Source organism: Centruroides sculpturatus, unplaced genomic scaffold (genome assembly GCF_000671375.1).
Source record: "Centruroides sculpturatus isolate CEXI.00-Female unplaced genomic scaffold, Cexi_2.0 scaffold121, whole genome shotgun sequence".
Classification (NCBI taxonomy): Eukaryota; Metazoa; Arthropoda; class Arachnida; order Scorpiones; family Buthidae; genus Centruroides; species Centruroides sculpturatus.
The window spans coordinates 763,426-787,898 of record NW_019384708.1 but is presented as its reverse complement, the minus strand read 5'-3'; the positions used below and the strand labels follow the sequence as shown (position 1 = coordinate 787,898).

Here is a 24,473-nt window from a genome sequence, read left to right as displayed (position 1 = left end):
GACGATGTCACAATAGATAATTGTTCGTTTCAAATTTAAGCGCTTAATTTAAGAAAATTATAAAACAACAGACATATATCAGTTATTAAAAGTATCGAGAAATAAAACTAAGTGCTTTATTCTTCTAATTTCTTAATATAAACTTACTATAGATACAGTAGAATGTTGAAAGTCACAAGATAGATTTAGCCTATAAAACTTTAACATAAATCGTTCTCTAGAGGGAAGAGAGGAGAAAGAAAGTGCAGTAACATTACAATATAAGAAATTACATCAAAGCGGAAAATTATTATTGTTCCAATAATAAAACTCAAATGTAACTTTCATACATAAAACATAAATTTATAAAAAAAAAAGTCATCAATATGAACGATAAAAATTGGATTTTCTTTAGTGAGGAAAAAAAAAGGATATTTTTCCGTTATATCTTGAAAATTTGAAATCTGATAATTTCCATTTTTGAAGATGGAAATTATCAGAAGTAAAGCCATAACATTAAGAACAATGTAAAATGCACGAATTTAAATATATTTAAATAAATGCTGCAAGAAAAGAATGTTGAAATTGTAATATTTTATTGAATATGTTTAATTATTTTGATATTACTTGCTTGTTTTTATTTTAAATTTTAAATTTGCTCGGAAATGTAAAATGCCTCATCTCACATTATGTAATTTGTTTATTTAATAAATAATTTATTTTAAACTTACGTAAACTTAGAATGGAATTCGAGAGTTTAATTAAAATTTTCGGTTTGGATTATAATTTTCTATGTAATTTAACTTTAATCGACGATAAATATCTTCAAAAAACATTAATTTTTTAATTTAAAAATGAAATCAAATATTACAAACAGGAAATGTTTTTATGCATCATGCAATTTGAAAAAAATTCTAGACTTATTGTCTGTCTATATGTCTGACTGTCCTTCCTTAATCTCGAGAACGAAGTCCGGTAGATGGAATTCGAGGCAAGATGTGGAAAGATTTAGAGCAGGAGACCCAGATTAACTATATAGATTCTTCAACTGTAGACCGATAGTCACATTATTTCAATTGAAATATTTCCACAAAACGGAGTTACATAGATGACCGGCATGACTTTATTGTTATCAGGAAAGTATGATGTACAGGGGGAAGACATTACTGATTTAAGGTGGAGAGCATATATTTTAAAATAGTGCTCGAAATTTCACATTTTTCCAAGTAATTATCGACCACTAAAGTTTGTATATTATGAAATATTTCCAATGCTATTTTCTGTTATCTAGAGCTTTTATAACTTTGATCAAACATAAATTTAATCAGTTAATGTGTTATAGATAATAAGTAATAATTTCTGTTTAATTAGTGATTAAATTTTAAAGGAATTTTTATTGGCAATTTTTATTATTATTTCATTTATCGACGCTTTAAATACCAATCGATAAAGTACATATAATTACTCTTTATACAGATAAATAATAGCAATGAATCGATAATTACTTATTCAAATCTTTATAAATTAGCTTATTTCTTTGTTTAGGAATTATTTTATCGAATTGTTATTTGACGTAAATATATTTTTTCGTAAAACTAATTAGTAGAATTAGTTGAAATTGATGTAATCTAACTAAAATAATTTTTATTAATGTTAAAGTTTTTTTTTAATTTTGTAATTAATAACGATTACAATAGTTTAACTGGTATATAACACTTCCATATGTTCATATATATTCGTTTTTATAGTTTATATTTGTGTTAATTTACAGTACTTTGTACTCCTAACTAAAAATTATAATTTTTGATTTTAACACATTCCTTTCATCGATAGATTTATTGTATTTTGTAGTCTAACCTTATATTTTTATGTATTTGCAATTAATATTGACAGTAGACCTGTCCTAAACTGAACATGAATTAAAGGGAAACCTGCCTAAACAGAAAAAGTTCTTCAGAAGGGAGCGATTTTTCTATGTTAAAAAAATATAATGGAAACCTGCCAAACCGGAAACAGGGATTTCGGTTTACACAGGTTTTACTTGTTTTTGCAGTTTAAGTTAGCATAGATGAACTGTGCTCTACAGCTCTTGAAAGAGACATTTATAAATAAATATATATATATATTTATCTATAATATATTTTTAGTATTTTATTATGCAGAAAATATATACTTATTCTTAATTTTGAGTTTTATACATAAATTTTTAACAACTGCTCCAGATGTAGTTATCATTTGAACTTAATGTTACTAAATATATTATTTTTCATCAATTAAATTTTTGTAACTGTTTGGGTTATTTCATGGAGTCAAAAGCAAATATATTTGTTAGATACGAAGAGAAATTAAACAATCCACTGAACGTTTAGTCAAGTAAAGTGTAGAAATCGATCAATAAAATACAAAAAAAATTTCAACAATTAATTGATTGATTAACGTGAGGCACCCGCACATTGTAAGCTATAAATCTCATCCATAATTACGCTCATTGCCGGCTTGAGAAACCCGCAACGTAATCGACCATTATGGATGAAAGATGGGGTCCTTGTCCAGATCCATAATGCCCATGATAATTATGTGAGTCCACACGTATCCGAATCACGATCTTCATACAATAGCATAAAAGCTGATGCATTTTCTGTGCGACGAAATGAAGACAACAATTAGCTTCGAAAACTAGTCTCACCAATCATCTTTCTTGACCTTGACAATCGATAGCAACGATTGGTTGATCCTGTTGACGCTCGTCGTCGTCGTCGCTATTTTGTCGCCGTGTGAACCGGCCTTAACACTTAACAAACAAAATTTAAGAAAATTACAATTAAAAAAAATTAATGAAAAAGTCGCATAAATGAAATCGTATGATATCTTATGGCTTTCACTGATTGAAAATTTATTAAATTATATTTTTTTATCTGATTTTTTAAAATAACTTTTGAGGGCCGCATGTTATTGAAATAATATTTTCCTATTTTTTTTATTAACCACTTCAGAATTCACTGCGGTATATTTACTAATATATTTCTTTAAATTTTTAATAAAAATCTGATAAAAGAAACGATAAGTCAAATTTTCGTGAATAAGAACTTGCTGAGTAAGTAAATGTAGAGAAAGATCAAAAGATAAAATTAACAAACTTTAGCTTTTACAAGTGATATTTAATACACATTGGGCTCTAGAAATCGATTTATCGATGGTATTTTTAATTAAGTTCATTGGATATCGTCATCAATCCAGGAATAATTATAAGATAAAATTGTTTATGAATCATATTTTAAAGAAAAGATTCATAAATAATTCTTGAACTACGTGGAAAAATCATATGGGCATTAAGTTTTCTTTGAATTTAGCGAATTAAAATTATTGTTTTTATTTTTATTTTTATTTTGATAAGAATATTAAATTGATACAATTTAGGATATAAACAAACATAAATATTTAACATTTCAAAAATAGATATTTACGTATACGGATACAAATTATTGATTTAGCAACTATAAATATTTTCTCGATAAATAAACATTCAGAAATTAACTCCTAGTATACACATCAAATGCCCACATAAAGAATCTATGACTTATATGGAATAGAAAGCTTTGATTCTCGTTGGGATCCGAACCCACATCTTTCTGTAACACACTAAATCGAAGGAACCAAGATTAATTAATCTGTATAGATGTGATGAGAGTTTATTCTTCAGTACACGAAAACAACTGTAATTCTTCACTTTTTAAAAAGAATTCTGTAACGATTTTCAGTTCATAAATGTGTACTTTAATTAAAAATTCTAAAATCTATTTGGGAATATTCATAAATTACAGATGAATTTTATGTGTAGCTCTTCCTATGTTTGCAAAAATTACCGACTCCAATTCACCTGATATTAAGAATTTTTTTTTTTCTGATGGATCTTGTTTATTGAGTATATGTAGCTTATACACTAGGGAATTTTGTACTCTGTATGCTATTTATTTATTTAAAAAAATTAGTTATTAAGTAAACATGTACGGTATTTTCCTATTCATTAGATATATTTATTTCCATTAGTTAGTAATTTCTCGTAACCTTTAAAATTCTATCATCTTAAATCACATCTCTGCTGGACACAATTAACATTAGCTTGGAGATTTTATTATATCGTGTAGCTTAAGATTACTTTTCTAGCCCCAAGTAAATTATTAAAAATATCGACTACCAAAAATTGCTATAAGCCATGCAACGATATATTCGGAAAGTTTAATTTTCATTATCATAGCCTATAGGCTACACTTACAGTAATTATCATAATATATTTTTTCCTATTTTCTTTTTAAAACTGAAATAAATTTTTAAAAATTTTTATACAGAAATAAATATAAATTTTATTCATAAATAAGTAAATTATATAACAACAATTTAATACATAAAAATAAACATTAATTTACTATATCCGTATCAATTTTTCTTACAATTTTTGGTTATAAAATAAGAAAATTAGATAAATTTTAAATCAAATTTTTATTAAATATTTTTAAAATTGGAAATAAATAAATTTATAAAATTTTTAAATAAAAATAACAATATATAAATGTAAAAATTAAATATTAAATGCGAAATTATTTGCGAAAATATGTATATTTACAGTAACTCGTATGAATTTTTAATCAATAAGCAATATCAAATGCATAGAAAAATAAGGTATAACTTTAATAAAAGTATAAATAAACTATTATAATTTTAGAAAAAAACATTTTAATAAAAATTATTTATAGGTTATTTTATGAGATTCTTCGAAAGAGAGCTTTCTTCGTGTTATTGTTTAAATAGTATCTCATCTATCTGCAGGGTATATACACACACACATGTATATATTATAATAGCTACATTTCCAAGAAATTGAATTCATTTTTCTAGCAGTCTTCAGGATATTTTATTAAATAAAATCTTTTAAGGCATAATGGAAAAATGCATTTATCAAACGTTGAATAAAGACATAAAATATTTCATAAATCAATCAATAGTTACATGATATATATTAGAACAATTTAAGAATTAGGCTGATGATGATGATGATTATCGATACAATTCAATGGGGAATTAATTATCTGATAAGTAGTAAGATCTTTCAAGCGCACGTCATTAATTACTTGTACGCGCGAACGATTGACGCAAATAATCGTCTTTATTATAGAAGTTTTATCAATAAAAATGCATTTTATCTGTAAAAATGTGTGAAAATTTAAAAATAATTTTAATTATTTAATAAAAATTGCCTTAAGTTATTTTTTTCTGACTTTCAGAATAAACCATTCTTATCCTGAACTGTCTTTTTAAAACAGTATTGTCTATCAACGGGTATTTTCTGGATATTAATTAATATATCAGAAAAATATAAAATCTCATAGAAAATTTTTAATCTCAAGTTTAATGGCTTAAAAATTTTGACATAAATTACAAGAAAATTCTTCGTAGATAACAACTAATCATACATCTTAAGGATTGATTTAAAATACTGATTTTATCGTTTAATAATAGGAAATGGTAAACAATGTTGAGAACTCTTATATAGAAAGTTTGACATTTCTGTGATCAATTTGAACGTGTTCTTTAGGAAATTAGAAGTACAAATATAAATTTATAAGGATCTTTCAAGAGAATATTCCAAGCTAAAATTCTCTTGATATATTATAAAATAATAATAAAATCTTTTTATTATTTCTAACCATAAGAAATAAATTTTTTATAATTGCTACAGAATATAATTAAAAATATAGTTTGACATTTTTTTTATATTTTTGAATTAACGTATATCTATTTTTCATTATTTTTTTATTACTTAAAAAAGTAAAATTTTGATAATTTTATCAAATAATATTCTTTATCCAAGTGTAAATTTTCTAAAAATGCACACAATAATTATATAATTGTATAAAGAATAAGTGATTTTGTAAACTTTGTATTATTGGGCTGCAATTTGAAAAACACTACTGTACGTCTATAAATTCACACTGTCCTCTTGTCGGTGTATCTGTCTGTCCTTCCTTAATCTCGAGAACTGAGTTAGACACATGAAAGTCGAAACTAGACGTGGAAACCTTACGGGTAGGTGGACCCAATTAACTACATACGAACTTCCCATATAGAACGGAAGTCACGTGATTTAAATTCACAAATTTTCCCCAGAACGGAGTTACATAGATGACCGGCATGATTCTGTTGTTATCGGGAAAAGTATGATGTACAGGGGCAATACACTACTAATTTGAGATCGAGAGCATATATTTTAAATGAAAAAAAAATTAAAAATTGCCGCACCGACATCGTCACGATAATTTTTGCTCGTTCAACACGTTTTAATTTAATAACTTGAATAATTTGAGTGTGTTAAAATATATTTTTAAACTATAAAAATTCTTCGCTTTCAGTGTAAAAAGTTATTATTAAAGAAACACTATAATTATTATATATTCAAGAACTCGCGACATCTTTGATATCTGAATAAAGGTTTGGAATAAATTACTTTGTGATTGCTAATTATTAATCCATATCCGTATGATAAATTGAGGTTAATTATCATAATTATATAATGACAAATAAATTTTAAAGAGTTTATCGGCATTGTTTGAAGTCAGTATTATCGATAAACAAACTTTTATCTGCCAAACTGTCAATTGCTATTTCATAAATATCATACTTCTATACTAATTACTGCATATTTTACTTTACAACTAACACTTTTTCATTCGATATATCGACAAAGAACGAATATATTTTTTATTTTATTAAGGTTTCAATTATAAATCATAATATATTTATTGAATTTTTTTGATTTTACTAGATTAACTCTTTCATTAGAATGTTTTATTTATAGTTTTAACGTATAATTTTTGAATCTTTTTCTCCTAATTTAGTCTCGTTAATTTTCTAGTTTAATATAAAAAAATAATAATAATAATCCAAAAGACTAAAGAACACTTACAGATAATAATAGAAGGAGTTAAACGATAAGAAGAAAACAATTGCAGCAAAGAGAAGAATTCATGCGTGGCATTAAACGGAAATTATCTTGCAATTTTGTAAAAAGAAAAGAAAATTTACACGAAAAGTGTCTATATAAAAACCAAATATTGCAATTCCAACATAACATGTAATAAAATCTAATTTTATAATCGTATTATTTTTATTTTTAAAGAAAACCGAGAAAGTGATAATACACTTGATTCTAACCATTGAGATCTTAAATCTTTTATTATAAACTTCACAGATAAATAAATAAATATTAATTTTAAAAAATAATAATAATAATTTAATACCTATTTTTTTTAAAAAAATATTGATATTTTATATAAGAACAAATTAATAATTTTTACTTAAATTAATATTTTGTAAATTATGTTTACTTTAGTTGTTTTAATTGTCTGTGTAAGATATTCCTGCTGCTGTTAAGGTTATATTAAATTATTTTAATTAACGGAAGAATCATTTCTCGTAATTTTATGGATTAAGAGAAACTTATTTCTTTACTTAAAGTAATATAAAGTTTTCAATGTCTTTCTGGTAAATGAATTTATTTAATAATAACGATTAAAATTTCAATTAATATATTTTAATTGAATAAATAGAATTCTATGCGCTTTATAAATACAAAAATAGTGAAGTCGGGTATTTAGTTTGAAATAAATTTAAAGTTTATTGTTTATTGATAAATTTAATGTATATCATTAGTATTATTATTATTATAAATGCGTTGGGAAATTACGATAAAAATTATATATGTATACAATAAATTACGTGTAAGTGATATCTTCATAGAAGCTAAATAAATTATGCATTATATTTCAAAAATCTAAAGCAAACAGACAAATACCGAAGAATTATAAAAAAATTCATTAAAAAATTTATTAATATAATTAAAAATTCTCTTTTTATTACAAAGAATTTGTATGGTCTGAGATATTAAGAGGCCTGAACACTTCTTACTCTATTGAAGACCATACTGAGTCATTCAATAAAAAGGCCTTCAGTATATAAGCGTCAGTATATTAAATAAAAAAAAGAGCATTAAAAATTTACGTTTGTCAAATTTTATTTTTTAATTAATAAATAAAAAATAAACAGTATATTGAGAGTATATTAAATGTGTGTGACTTGAATCAAATTATCTTCATGTATTTTATTTTAGATTAGGCATTTAGTGTGTCAAAGTAGCATAATTTAGCAGGAAGATGCACACGAGAAGCACGATACTAAAGTACAATAAAACACTAGTCTGAAACAATTGTACGAGCTTTCGTGAAACCATGGTTAAATCATTTCACCTGTTCTCCTCAATAAGTGTGTTGGGGTTGTATGTTTCTTTATCGAAAGAACTGTTTCCATTGATATAAACGGAATCTTTGCCTCATATAAAAGAATAAAATCAGCGGTTTTCGATTCAGATTTTTATCGATTTGTCCTTCTTACAATCGTTTAGAGAGAAGAGAGAATTCAATACTATCCTGCTGACACGGCTGAAAGAGAGACATACGGGGATGGTATAAAGACGAATGTTACCATTAATATCTATATGTTTCATCAAGAACACGATAATGAAACAAATATGCTTAACTCACATTTATTTATTTACAAAAGATGTAGATCATGATACAGAACAATATCATGATCTATATCTAGTTAATTTCTCTTTGTGAGGAAATATCTCCGGATCAAAATAATCGATCTTAATGGACACTTGACCTCATTTTTTACTGGATTATTTTCAACTTTTAATTCACAGCTAACTTTCATACTGTAAAATTATTATTTAACTCGAATATTAAAATTTAATAGTATATAATTTCTAACGTTATAATATATTCTTCTTCCATGAAATCAAATTCGAAAGTGATTCTGAAAGTTAAATTCTGAAAGGAAATGTTGAGAATTATAGCTACATAAAACGATTAGGCAGACAGACTGTCAATTGAAGATTGCATTAGAGAACTCCCGCTGATCTTAAATTATATCATAATTAAATCAAAAATATCTTCATTTTGGTGTAGAATATAATCGTTATCACAGATAATTTAGAATTTCGGATATTTTACGGGTTTTACTTCAGAATATAATCTGAATAAATGGATTTATAGTTAAACTTTTTAATGTTTCTTATGCGATTATTTGATGATAGCATTTGAAGCTTAAATTATGTTTATAAATCAAAGTTTATATTTTAATATTTATATTTTTAGTGTTTATTTATTATAAACATGAATTTTCATCGAACTATACGAACAGAAGCTTACGAGTTGCCTAAATTCCCCGGCAAAAAACTAAAAATTATGTGTATCGTCATTTGTAATTAGATTTTATTTTAAGAACTTTTATATTATTAATTATTATAACATAGCAAGAAGCTTTATTTGAGAGTAGAGATGAGTTTTATAAAAAAGAAAAAGTTGTAAATGCTAATAAGAAGTAAAGACTTCATCGACTCCACACAAGATATGACGTTTGAACTCCTCTCTATCTTCCCATCTTCTCTACCTTTAGCTACCAAAATTTAACAAAATCAATGCTCCTAACACAAAAACTTCTGTGTAAAATTTAATAAATTTTCGACAAAAGGCACAAGAGTTATTAAGCTTTAAATTAGTTGAAGAAAAACATGCCTGACACACACACAGACACATTTACTGACATTCCTACATACAGAAAAAAAAACCTTCGAATTTTTTTTATTTTTGATTTTTTCAACATTTCAAGGTTCCTCAAGTCCAAAATATATAAAAATTTTGGGGTCATTTCTTGATCGATTGCCATATTTTCCCTCTGTCTATAACAGTCGTGAAAGTAGAAATGGTAATTAATCAGTTATAAATATTCTTAATTAATTAAATTTAATTAAAATTGTTTAGTATAAAAGTAGAAAAGTTTGTGATAAATTTTAAATTAAAATAAAAAAAAATAGAAAATAACTTTACGTCATAACGAATTTTTTAAATAAAATTCTTGAAAGAAATTCATCAAAAGTGGATTGTAGGTTGCAAAAGTTTTCGATTAAATAGCAAAAATGAATGAGTACTTTTGAAAAAAGTTAATGGATTGATCTAAGTTTCGACTATTTAAATAAAAAATTAGCATAAGTCAATTGAATACATCAAAGTAGACGACTAAAATAAAATCGATAATCTTCTTAGAATGTAATTTATCAGAATATTGGAATGAGCTTTCCAGTTAAATATTAGACATAAACTCCTTTGAGATTTTACAGAATATTTTAGAATTATTATATAATATTGTAATAATTCTAATATTTTTACTTATCGGCACGTATTTAATAATTTGAATAATATTAGAAAAGAGAAGAGTTTTGTTTATATTGACGTAAGCAGGCAATTAAATAAATATTGCAAAAAATTAATATTTTTAATATTTCACTGACGTAAATTGTTTATTATTTAAGCTCAGGTTGAATGTCAGAATAGAAAATTTGAATTTCTTAAAGGGTCTATATTCAATAAACATCAATAAATATTCTCTTCATACATTTTGGAAATGTTAAGAAGACATAACCCATGCCATTTAAAAATATTTTAAAACCATTATTGATTTTCTTATTTTGTAAAAAATAAAGTAATTAAATTTTTAAATTATATACATTTTTATATTGAATTTGCACAGTATTTGAGAAGGAAAGTATTATATTTTTTTATTTAAATAGACTAATTAATCTATGAGTGTTTATATAATTAATACAATATATATAGAAAATACATTTAATACTACAAATTTGATCGTAATTCCTGTTTCTTGACTATTTATAAATGCATAATTAATTAAGAAGTTACTTCTAAGCGCATCACTTGTAAGTGTTACGTTGATTATAATAATAATAATTGATAGCTAAATGAGAATTATTCTTTAGTTATTAAATTATAATTTACTAAATATGCCTGTCGTAAATATTAACAAGTTTTCTTAAGTATTTATTTAATATTTACATCATAATCAGACTCTAATATTACCCTTAACAATGTATTAAGATTTGTATATTTTAAATTATGAGTTACATTTTATCAGCTCCTAGATAATTAATAACTTATATAATGAACAATTAATTACCGTATACATCCAGCTTAAAATAGCTATCATTTAAATAATGAGTAATTATAAAATTTTGAATTATTCTCAGTCCATAACTATTAAATTTTATGCTTAAATTTAATGTTTGTAGGAGAGTATATTAAATGTGTGTGACTTGAATCAAATTATCTTCATGTATTTTATTTTAGATTAGGCATTTAGTGTGTCAAAGTAGCATAATTTAGCAGGAAGATGCACACGAGAAGCACGATACTAAAGTACAATAAAACACTAGTCTGAAACAATTGTACGAGCTTTCGTGAAACCATGGTTAAATCATTTCACCTGTTCTCCTCAATAAGTGTGTTGGGGTTGTATGTTTCTTTATCGAAAGAACTGTTTCCATTGATATAAACGGAATCTTTGCCTCATATAAAAGAATAAAATCAGCGGTTTTCGATTCAGATTTTTATCGATTTGTCCTTCTTACAATCGTTTAGAGAGAAGAGAGAATTCAATACTATCCTGCTGACACGGCTGAAAGAGAGACATACGGGGATGGTATAAAGACGAATGTTACCATTAATATCTATATGTTTCATCAAGAACACGATAATGAAACAAATATGCTTAACTCACATTTATTTATTTACAAAAGATGNGACTACCCTAAAATATATAATTTATTATAAATTATATTAAAGAAATTACCAATATTAACAATTAATATATAACATTTTATATTTGTGTGTGTTTTAAATTTGTAATAATTTAAAAATTAATAGGAAAAAAAGCATTATAAGAATAAGATATTTGTAAAATTTTATAATTTATTTCCTATTTATTTTATAGAAATTGTTGAGAATGTTCGAAATGGGCAGAAACCATCATTAAGACCGCTTTTAGATGAAGACATTTGCGACGAAGAATTGGTGCAGATGATTAAGAAGTGTTGGTCTGATGATCCGGCAGAAAGACCAGATTTTCAAGCCTTAAAATCTATTATTAGAAAACTTAACAAGTAAGTCACAGTTTAATTTAAATTTATTAGCATTATTTATATAGTTTTAAAATATTTAATTTAATCATTACCGTAAATTAAGATCGAACTCGCATGATGTGTTCAATATATATATATAGCATCCCCATTATAACTCTACCTTCAGTTATCTCGTTTGCAATTTAGAAATATTAAATACTTTGTATGATAAATTGATAAATTAAACCTCAAGCTAATTATATCCAATTCATATTTGATGTTCCAGATTGTTTCAATATTCTAATTATAATTTAAAATAAAATATAGCCTAATGTTGTATAACTTTTAATAATATAAACAATATATTATACAAATATCATTGTTTTTCATGTTTCTTTTTATTTTCCTCATAAAAAAATAATGAAATAAGGATATAAATTTCTTCGTTTCACTCAGTCAGTAGGTTGAGTTTTAAGCTACAAGCCTACTGTTGTAGGAAGCCGGGTTCGAATACCATCCGTATGACAGAATCTAAATAATTCATCATGAGTAGCGGGGTTGGAGATCAGGCCCACCTGTAGTGGGCATAATTGTAGCTGGCTACAATTATGTTCGCTACAGGTTACCAGCGAACTGTGATGCATAATTGGGCACCAGCACATTGTTGACATAATTGTTATGCCAGCTACAATCATGCCAATAATATTTTGGTGACTTCGTTAATCAGAAAAGAACAATGCTTTAATCATTGTTTATTTTTTATTTTAAACGTTTTCAAGGGTTCTCAATCTTTATTGTTTATTGACCCTTCCAACACTAGAATTGATACGCCGACTCCTTACTATACTAACACAAAAGAAGAATAAATTAGAAATAGGATGAGTAAAAACTCAAATAATAATAGGAAATATTTTCTTATTAAACGTAAATCAAAGTCAAAATTGCGTGTTTTAGTTAAGTAAAATTTAAATATATAATTTATCAATTGTTATTTTTAAAAATATTGTTTTAAATAAAATATAAAAATCAATAAGTAGCCAAAATAAACAGATCCCAAACGACCCCTAGCAATTTATCGATCCTACAGATAAAGCAACGGACCTCTTGGGGCTAAGTTGGGCCAGCGACTAAATTGGAAAATAACAATACAATAGTTAGATTCCATAGAGTAAAAATACTGTATTGAAACGAAAACAAAACTCCATTCTTTCAACTGATTTTATGGCATTGGCCAAATACTATTCACATTTTCTGAATTAGTGTAACTGAAGAGAGGGAGAATAATAGAAAATGAGGAAATAAACTAAAGCTGCACTCTTTTACTTATAATACAAATTTGTTTATATGGTTTAATCTGATTTAGATAACATTTACAATACCTATACTTGGCTTACTTTGTACAGTTTTTTTTTTTTGGTTATATAAAATTTACAGTGACTTAATTTATATTTTATTCTCTAGGAACTTCCCATTACTGTTGGCTTGCTTATTCAAAAATATTTGTTCACATCTTTCATTTTTTTCTGTTTATTATATTCTCTTCACTCAGACCTGTCTTTTCCATGTTCTCCTTGACCTTTACCATCTATTTTATTCTTTGTCTGTCTCTCCCCCTGCCTGTAATTTCTAGTTCATAATCATTTTAGTATTTTTTTTTCTTCCATCCTTTGTATATGGCCATACCTTTTTAAGTTCACACATAACCTGACAGCCACACCTTTGAAAGCATAAGGTCTGGAAAAGTCACCCAAGGCGAAGCTCAAAGGAAAGTGGCTAAGTTTTTTGGTAGTAGGTTTCCAGCCAGGCCCGCTTCTTGACTAATTTTTAAACGAATTTCCTGCTATTGGAACGGGAAATAAGTAAAACTAGATAGAAATAGTACTGGAAAATGAATAGGAGAATGAATTTTGGATTTTGGAATATACAAGGACTTGCAAGAAAAGTTGGTCTCTTACAACCAGAACTAAACAGGTGTAATTGAGATATAATCATTTTATTAGAAACATAAAAGGAGAAGTAAAAAGATCTCTGACGATTACATCAATTTCTGGAGTGGAAAAAAGACTTGGAGCAAGCATTCTAAAGTTTACATAATAAATATATTGTTATATTTTATAAAATTTTATTTATAGATCATAATTAGGGGTTTCAAATTTACCGCTTTCTTATTACAATTAAATGGCAAATTTTCAAAACTTTACCGGTAATTTTTAAAATTTGACTCTAAATTTAAAAATTAGTGCACTACTTGCCTATTCGCCGATAAGTGGACAACTAAACAACCTGTGCTTTGCTCAAAAATTTCTGAAATTTTTCAGGAAGGTTTGTCTATTAGGAGGATTGTTACTGTTAAATTTTGGTGATTAAAGGTAGACGGGGTGAGGAGATAAAGGAGGTCGTATGTATCTTCAGTAGAATCGGGCTTAATGACGACTTTACTCGTTATTAGCATTTACAATTTAAAAAAAAAATCCATTTCTACTTTCAAAAGTAAGTTTTAGGGTCATTTTATAATAATTAAAAATATAAAACGTTCTAAATAATAAAATATCATACCAGATGGCGTCACACATGCAATTTTAAATGTTGCCGGGAAAGTTAAGCAACTCATTGCTGAATTTGTTATATTTAGAAAAGCCTTTCGCTTTTCTAAATATAAAATTTCAGAACATTTTGTAATTATTTGTTTAATTGTATTAATTAATTGTATTTGCTAAAAAATTACAGAACATTTTGTAATTTTTTAGCAAAAAATGGCCAGTACGAATGCATACATACATACATATATATAAATGTATGTAAAAGTGTATAAAAAAATACTTGGCTTTAAAAAGTATTACGTGTCTACCTACTTTTACCAAATTTACTGGTAAAATACCTTACGAACGCATTTTTAACCTGATTACCGGTAAATCAGTTAACCGTTTACAGGTACTCCAATCCCTCGTTATAACGCATTGTTCAATTTATTAATTTATGTGTTGTGAGTATTTTAAATACAAAAAATATATTTATGTTTGAAAAAAAAAGTTTTATTTAATAATAATAATAATTGTTCAGTTTGTGGAAATAATCGTGTTTGGATGTTTAAAAAAGTAATAATAAAGTTACTTGTCTATAAAATTTGATGGTTTTCTTCACGGTTTTTTTCATAAATAAATGTTTTATATTATATATATTAACAAATAAGTAAATTAAATATAAATTCAGAACTAGATAAACACTTGTTGAGGCCTTAAGCTATAACCCATAAGAGCTCCCTTCACCAAATAGTAATAAATTTATACCTTCAAGCTATAGGCTCGTATAGTCATATATAAAATAAGATTAACTTTAAGGAATGAAGTAGTTTTTATAGTATTTTATACTTATAACTATAGATAATTTCATATTGTATGCTCGAAAATGACTTTCATTATCAATAAATGAAATCCAACTGTATATAATTTTAATGCTGCTTTAATACTAAATATATTTTCTGAATATTATACAGATTACTCGAGTATCGAATAAAGAATATTATATTATAATAATAATCCAGGAGAAATGTGTAATTTCCTTTCTAAACGTATGAACTGATCATTTCAGTAGTAAAAGGAAAAATTCGTACTCAAAGCTGTTTTATTAGATATATATCTTACGCATATACACACGGACGTACTACAGAACACAATTTGAAATATAACGCAAAAAATAAGTGTTTTTTCGAATTCTTTACGTTTGTTATTGGACCTTATTCCATCTTATTCGTAGAATTTAGTAGTGTGAAGTAGCCTGTACAGAACAATATCCCACATTTTTATACGGTATATTATCAGAAATATTTATTTTATATTTATCGATCATTTCTAAATTGGCAGATAATAATTTGTAAGTTAATTTGAATTTTAATTTAAATAGGATTTTAATTAAATACACTGACAATATTCTAGAAACCTAAAAGAAAGATTGTTCGTGATTATTGTTGTTCACATAGAATAATTAGAAAAGGTATGTAAATCATAAGTTTGGAAGAAAATTATAAAAGAATTATCAACTTTTATATTACTACTACTGTATTAATACTATTTATTACGGTAGTATTACGAAATAATATAAAATAATACATAATTTTGCTATTAAATGTTTACAACATTCTAAAGCATTGTATATTACTTTTGAGAAATCGAACTTCTTCTTTAAGTATCTTCAAATAATAATATTTATTGTTAAATTCTAATTATGAGAAAGTAAATATATAATATAATATAAGAAACTTTAGTTTGATAACAATAAATATTCAATAATTAAGAAGAAAGTTTACATTATATATTACCATAACGAATTAATATGGAGAGAAGGAAATGTTAACTATATTTTGGGATAAAATGCATTAAATTTAAATTAATTTGAATAAATATGGATTATATTTATACATTACTTAAATTTCTAATCATATTAATTCAAAACAATATTATGAATAATTTAATCTTTTAGATTAACCTAAATCTTACTGTTCAAATGGATAGAATGTAAGAATCTTAAGAAAGGAAACATTTAGATGTTCAACTAAATAAATTTATTTTGCAATGAAGAATAAAATTTTAGCCATTCCACTAAAGAATATGATAAATTCATTGTAATTTACAAATAATTCAGAAGAAGAGAAATAATATTATGAGATTTTCCAAGTAAAAAGACTTTCCTAACAATTTATTTTATCGTTTTGTAATGCAGATATCTTGTTTGTATAGTCAGGTCGATGCCATTTGTTATATGTAAAATTTGTGCCTTTCAACTTGATTAAACTTGAATATTCTTAGTAAGAATATTTTCTATTCTTAATGAATTATTTCCTTTACATTATCGAATAAGAATTCATTAATTATAAATATTATGGCTTTCTTTCTTTTAAATTTTTTTCAATTTGGTGTTGATGTAGTTAAATAGAAATGCCAACAATAATTCTAATTTAATCATTATTCAAAGAAAAAGACGTTTAAGTTACTTCAAATATTTTATTTTTCAACATTAAAAGTGTTTAAAATAAATGTCTTTTAATGTTGTTGATTTTCATTATTAATGTGTTATTTCGAAAAAGTATTGTAGGCTCCATATTATGCCCCAATTTAAGACGTATTTCTTCATGCTCTTCCTGAACTTAGTCTGGGTTGGATGGGTCTTAAACTCGAAGAATTCTTTGTCACTCTTAAAATTTAATTATGTTTCCTGTTTATTTCCTATTTTCTCTTAAATACATTAGTTTAATTACATTTTGTGAAACCGTCTCCGTCCTGTGGACATGAGTGTCTTTCTTTTTAATCCATAATGGAGTAAGCACGTTATGAGATTCGACAGGCCTACAAAGGAGGACCTTGTGGCGAGAGACGTGGCCCGACAGGAAATTTTTTGAACCCTTTCGGATCCCTCGAAGGGAGTGGCTACCACTTTATTAATCGGCCATCCGGTTCAAGTTTAATTACATTATTTTATATATTTTCTGAATTTATATATGAAATAGGGGTAAAATTTAAAATTAGTCGNGAGAAGGACCACGTGTATCGACAGAAGGCGAGAAGAGAAAATTTACATACTTAAGTACTAATAGTTCACGAAAATAATAATTTTCGTGAACTATTATTACTTAAGTATGTAAAAATTTATTACATTTCCTGTTGTATGAGGGTTTTACCCAATTCTCGAACCGTGTCAGAGTGAATCCGTGCTATAAAAGTACCGTATTATACGGGGATGGTACCAATTCTCGAACCGTGTTAGAGCGAATCCGTGCTATAGAAGTGCCGTGTTATACAGGGGTTACCTGTATATAATACTAGATAGCGATGACGTTGAAAAATTCAAAAAACTTTATTACTTATTAAAACTGATCATATTTTACCTTCATTTTCTATTCGAATTTTATAAAACTAAAGATCTTGTTTATCAATCAATCCTGCTGTTTCGTTTTTCTCTTAAAGTAAACAATCTTTCTTGAATTTACCTTTTATTTAAAAATAAAATGATCTCTTACTTTTATGGATTTAGACTCTACATAAATAAATAAATTCTTGATTACGTAAAGATATCAATATTACAATATGATCAAATGAATTTTTAAATAATTATCGAATGAATGAGTTGATAATGGTGTAAGCTAAATTTATTCATTGCTTTATTTTCAATATTAAGTTAAAATAAAATAAAAAAATATTATTATTATGTAATATATTGAATATAAGTAAATTATGATTACAGTTTTATTATATAAGCTTTGAAAAAAATTAAATTAAATTAAAGGGAGCCCACCAGTGCTCCAGTGGATAAAACCACTGAACATTGATAGTTCTAGTCGCTTTTTTAATTATTTGAATGAAAATTAATAATAAAATTGGTCGTAATAAGTCAGGATTTAAACATTTTCAATCCCCAAAACGTATATTACAATTGTACAGATCTTCTTTTTTAGGTTACTTTCTTGTTTGTCATTCATTTAAAAAAATTCCTTAAGGTACTGTACAATTTTCAAACATAAAAAAAACCTGTGTTTGGGATGTTTCTCCAGGAAATTTTAAAAGAGGATACTTTTCGTATCTCTTAAATCGAATTTTTATCACTGATCGATGGACAAGTAGTCTAAAAAGAAAGGTTAGTATGGACGTAATATCCTTCAGACTTAAAAAAAATGAATAAAGACGATTAATTTTGGCGGAATTTGTCTTAATTTTTGTTAATATATGAAAGCTATTCTTTTAGAAATTTATTAAATAAATAATTATATTATCTTATGATCGACACTCAAGTATTTTAATAACTTAATATTATTTATTATTGGAATACTTAAGCAGTAGTTAGTACTTAAGTAAATACAGTAAATCGGAATCACACTGTAACATATATTTTTTTCGTTTATGCAGATTTCCGCTTTACTCGGGTTCCGTTTTGGACAGGTTTTTACTGCATAAGCGCGAAAATACAAGCATTTTTTTTCCCCTTTCTTAATTGTTGTTGAGTCAAATATTCTGAATAAGCCACATTTTTCAAATTTCCAATTGTTAACACAAAGGAATAGTTGCAAGAAAACATTTACATTATTTTTCTTTTTAGTTTTATTAGAAATTTTTGAAATTTTAAGAATTTCTAGTGTCTTGTTTCTATTGATTTTCAATTTGTTTTTCTATAACAGAGAAGCTAAGTTATATGCAAATTTTTATCGCAGTTTGAATTTAAACTGAGCTAATTTTCTTGCAAAAATAATGCAAATAGAAATTATTTTTGAACGTACTGACTTAAACAACTTTACAATGAATATTCCGCTTTATCAAATAATTTAAATGCAAGTAGTTTATAATTCTTTACTTTGATACACGAATGAAATACTTATATAATGCTTACATATTATATAAATGGGGGTAGAAGAATGATTTAAAAAGTCTATTGTACCTTTGAATAATGCTGTTCGTTATAGAAGTGTGTGCAGGGATTAAGTATGTTTATTCTTCTACACATTTCTACTTGTACTAAGGTAAATTATTACGCTAAAATAATGTCTCTCTATAGTACAAACACAGTTATGGATAAGAATAATTACAAAAGAAGTTTTCCAAACGATAGACGACGTGATGTTTTAAGAACTGTTCGATGTATTTTCTCTGAGAAAAGTAAAAATGAGGTTCATTTCTATGTCTTGCTCTTTCAAGTGCCAAAAAAATGGCCTCAAAATTCACGACAAATATACAGACATACGAATACCTCACACTATCTCGATAGCTTCCTTGTTGGCCAACTGGTATTAGAGGATATATATATATTTTCCTCTACCTTGGGGGATAAAAATGATAGAGGAAATTATTCAAATATTCCACTACAGATAACATTTATTATTTTTAAATAAGAACGATTTTTAATTTAAAAAATAATGTATTTACAATAAATTCTTAAGTGAAGATGAGGAAGCGGTTCTATAGCGATAACATGGTTGAACACAACAATGAAATATTGGATTATGAAATACTGGCGCTTGAAGTACACATGGAAAATTATAATATAAAAAATGCATACGTAATTAAATTTAACAGAAACTTTATTAATATTGCAAATCTTTTATAAAAGAAATGTTTCCTCTATACCAACTGTAATAAAATTTTTCAAATCGATAGAAAACCAAGCATCTAAATACAATAGAATTCCAGAAAATATTTTAAAACTTTAACTTTCTCTAAGATGTGTTTTGAACCTCGATTATACACAAAGAAAAAAGAAATCATGAGCGTTACCACATCACCAAGCTTGCAGTGGTACTCCCTGCTTTTTTCTTCGTGTATGTCGTTGTTTTTAGGCTATTTTTTTCACAATTAGAAGGACCGGACATTAATAACTTGCGTATAATTCAGTTCATTAATACAAGAAAATAAATAATGTGTTAGTTTATAATTTATTTTGTTTCATCAACATCTTACTTTTTATTTATTATAAGTCGTACTTGAAATGAAAATTATGAATTATAATAATTGAACACTTGACAATTGTGTTAAGTGTTCTTAAATTCAAATTAATTTATTCGTCTATCTTATACTTTTAAGTTTTTAAAATTAAAGCATTGTTTAATTAATAATAAATGAATTTTATTATTTTGTCTTCATTAAACAAGGAGAAGTAATTTGTTAATTGTGTAGTTTGCATTATGGGTCGTTCTCCTTTCATCTGTATAAGATTTGAACAAGTTTGAGTAAAAGGATTCAGTAATTAACCATTTTGAATATTCAAAGTAAACTCTTCATATAGTTTTCAACGTCTATTGTGGTTACTAATTAATAATTTTAACGTTAATTCTAGATTGAAGTACCTATACATTAGAAAAGTATTGTTATCACTGTATGATATGTAACGGAAATTCTATTGTAATTTGCAGAAATAAACACATTATAATATTTTCTACATTGTTTGTACATATTTAAATGAAATTTAGAAAATTATTTTAAATTCTTAAGACAAGTTTCTCGTACAAACAAACAGTTTTACTCACACGCTAACAAATAAACCATTATTAAGGAGCCAAGTGGCTCCTTAAATAATAAACCATTCGTTAATCTTGCTGTATGTTTGAGTATAATAATTGAATGTGGCAGACTTATCAGTAAAAAAATATTTTGTAGTGTGCTTTATATAAAACTTTTATTGCTTTAGATTGTGGTTGAATGGTCTGCTATAAAGTTAAAAATGTAGTTTTTTTTTATAATAGAAATATTTGAAGCCATACTGAAGAGTACCTTGTCGAAATCATAAGTTATATAACTTGTTAAAAGGAAAAGATTTGTAAAAACATAATATGGAAGAAGTATGATAAATGTAGTAAAACTGGTATAGTAAATTCCATGTGTAAATAGGCTATAGCAAAAATTCTGCGTATGTATAAATAGAAGTGGTGTAGAAAATATGATATGGCAGAAGTACCAAGAAATTATAATATCAAGTTCAAATGAGAAAGCAAATTGAGCTGCAAATTTCAAATTGCAGACCTATAAATTTCCACTGTCTTTTTGCCTTTCCTTAATCTCGAGAACGGAATTAGATAGACGAAAGTCGAGAGCAGATATAGAAAGCTTAGGGGCAGGAGGCCCGATTAACTATGTATGAACTTCCGGTTTAATCTTGAAGTCACGTTATTACAATTCAAAAATTTTCTCCTCAACGGAGGTAGATGATCGGAATGGCTATTGTTAACAGGAAAAATATGATTTACAGGAAGAGAGAGAGAGCATATATTTTTAATTTAAAACAGCAACTTGGATGTCATAATAAATAATTGCTCGTTGTATATTAGTAATAATAATAATTTGAGAAAAATTATTACAGGTAATATCATAACTTAGATATTAAGAATTGTTTGAAACAAGAATCCTGATATATGAAATTTTTTACGATGTATAATTCTACATATAATCTTTTTTTTTGTGTGTGTGTTTTCTGTATATTTCTTTAAACGAAATTGCCATCGATTAAAAAAAATAATTAAAGAAGGAGTTGGAAATATAACTTTTATTTTAGATTTAATTAAAATTGTAAAACCCGAAGATATAACGACCGAATCTAAAAATAGAAATCAAGATACTTTTCTCAATGATTTTTTTTTCTACTTGAAGTATCGCAAATGATATTAAACTCAACTTGTTAGATATTGGTTCACTAAATTCTATTTTCTGAATTCTATTGAGGTGAAATTCTTCTTAATAAGATTTTTTTTTAGGTATTTTCTTTGTGAGAAAATGGGGAAAAATTAATTTCTAATTTTAGAAATACGTTTTATCGTAAAGAAAAGCGATTTAATGAAATGAGGAATTATACATAATGAGAATAATAATTATGTATGGATAAGTTAATCTATTTTCTGCATGTTATAGCATTTAAGTGTGCGTTTAATTACTGATTTCATCGGGACAATAAGTAGACTATTGCTGTGATGAATTCAGATAGGGAGATGAAGTATTTATTAAGTGTTCTCATGGACAGGAATACGGAAATTATTCCCTATTCCTGAACATCTCCAGTTGACCCAACTATGTGACACAATTAAGACCTAATGGTGACGCCACAAAATGGAACTCTTTGCAAAATTATTTGTATGTAAAATTCGTACTGTCGACTTCAATTATATACTAATTACAGATGAACTTTGTCCTCTATCGATTAGTATAGAGATGGCAAGAAACTCTACTTCGAATTAATCATAATAGAATTTTAAATGAGAGTCATTTTACTTTTAGAAAAATTTAATGCTTATTTATTATTAATTTCCATGTGTATATAATTAACATTATCTTCTATATTTAGTAGATTTAGAAGTAATTTATTATTTATATATTTAATAATTCTACTCGAATGGCATTTTTTCTTTATTAATTTCATGCTTTATAATGTCATTCATATCAAGAAAATCTTTCGAAACTTCAGGGGAATATAAAATTTTTGATTTATTGTAAAAAAAAAATAGGAGAGACTGCGATTATAAGAAAAAATTTGCTCGTATTTAATCCCATTTAGGGACTGATATTTTATTCAGATAATCCTCATACAAAAGAGTTAAATTCCCAATATCCCAAAGGCAGATCTTATTGAAAACTTTAAAAATATACACGTTTTGCAAAATATTCTGCATGCTTAAAGTCTATACTTTAAAGAAATTATGCCCTTACTATAAAATTTTCTAAATATTTAATTATTTTAATTATAAATAACCGACAGTTAAATTAAAAATAGATTTCTTTGAGGAATTCTTAATTGTTTTGAAAGAAGAAATTTGCATATTAGAATTTGATAATTTAAATATTGAAAAGTTTAAAATTTAAAATTTAATTGAAGTTCATTATTAATATATTATAAACGTTAAATTATATAAATATGAATGTAAATTTATTATTAGATTTAAATTAAACTGTAGATTTGTATTATATAAATGTGAATTCAGAAATGGAAAGTCAGTCTTCATTGACTAGTAAATCGATGAGGACGAATCCAATAATGACCAAGTTGATAACTTTGATTTCATTTTGGAAATCAAGTAATCACTAACTTTTTCCATCATTGAAGTTAAGAGAAAAATTTAAATTACGAAAGTTTTAGAGTGGACCACTTCACATATATAAAGAATATAAAGGAAATGGAATAATTTCTAAAAAGTTTTTATTGATAAGTTTCAAAAAAGAATTGTTTCGTGAATAATTCTATTCGAGTTTCAACTTTATAATTTAATTATTTTTTTATTTTTTTAAACGATACTAGTGATTGATTAATCTTTAAAAGCAAGCTCTCGAAGGAATACTTATCAAATTTGCTTAAAAAATCGTTTTTTATACGCTGTATTTACGTAGAAATGTATTCGAAGTACAATTCTATGATACAAAATAAATTTAACAATATAAAAATAATCGAATATGTATATTTTTAAAGATTATTTCCGCTCTTTGTCATGTAATTATGAATTCTTAACAACAATTTTCCATGATTAAAAGTAGTTCAATGTGTATACTTTTTAATGTTTATGATATTTAACTTTGTATCGCCGATTTGTGTTTATATAAGCATGTTTCATGTTATGTTGTATGGAAATATAGTTACATAGATGCATAGATGTTTACGTTAATGATGTAAGCATACGAGAAACATTAAATATCTTTCATTTATGCTGAACTATGTATATCTACGAATATATGAAACTGGAATTATGAATTTCATATAGGCCAATAAATTAAACACTTATTTTTTTATTTTCTCTCTCTAAAAATCTGATGATTTAGAGCAAGTAAACTGGTGAAATAAAAATTTAAAAGTATAATACATTTATTTTGAATTCTTTCCAAATTTCATTTATATAAAGATATGAATTATTAATGAAAGTATAGGACAAGAAATTTTTAATCCATGAAATTAATATTATTTTCAAAGAAATTTTGCAATTCATGTCAATGGCATTAATGCAACATAATCATATTCTAAAAAT

General features: G+C 25.7%; 1 protein-coding gene across 1 annotated transcript in view; it reads left to right on the top strand.

The window, feature by feature from the left end:
• Positions 1 to 24,473, top strand: part of LOC111627748 (atrial natriuretic peptide receptor 1-like) — a 331,314-nt gene that overhangs the window by 252,149 nt on the left and 54,692 nt on the right. The window contains exon 16 of the mRNA XM_023371378.1: positions 11,875 to 12,043. Within this exon, the coding sequence (XP_023227146.1) occupies positions 11,875 to 12,043 (169 nt within the window). The remainder of the gene's footprint in view (positions 1 to 11,874; positions 12,044 to 24,473) is intronic.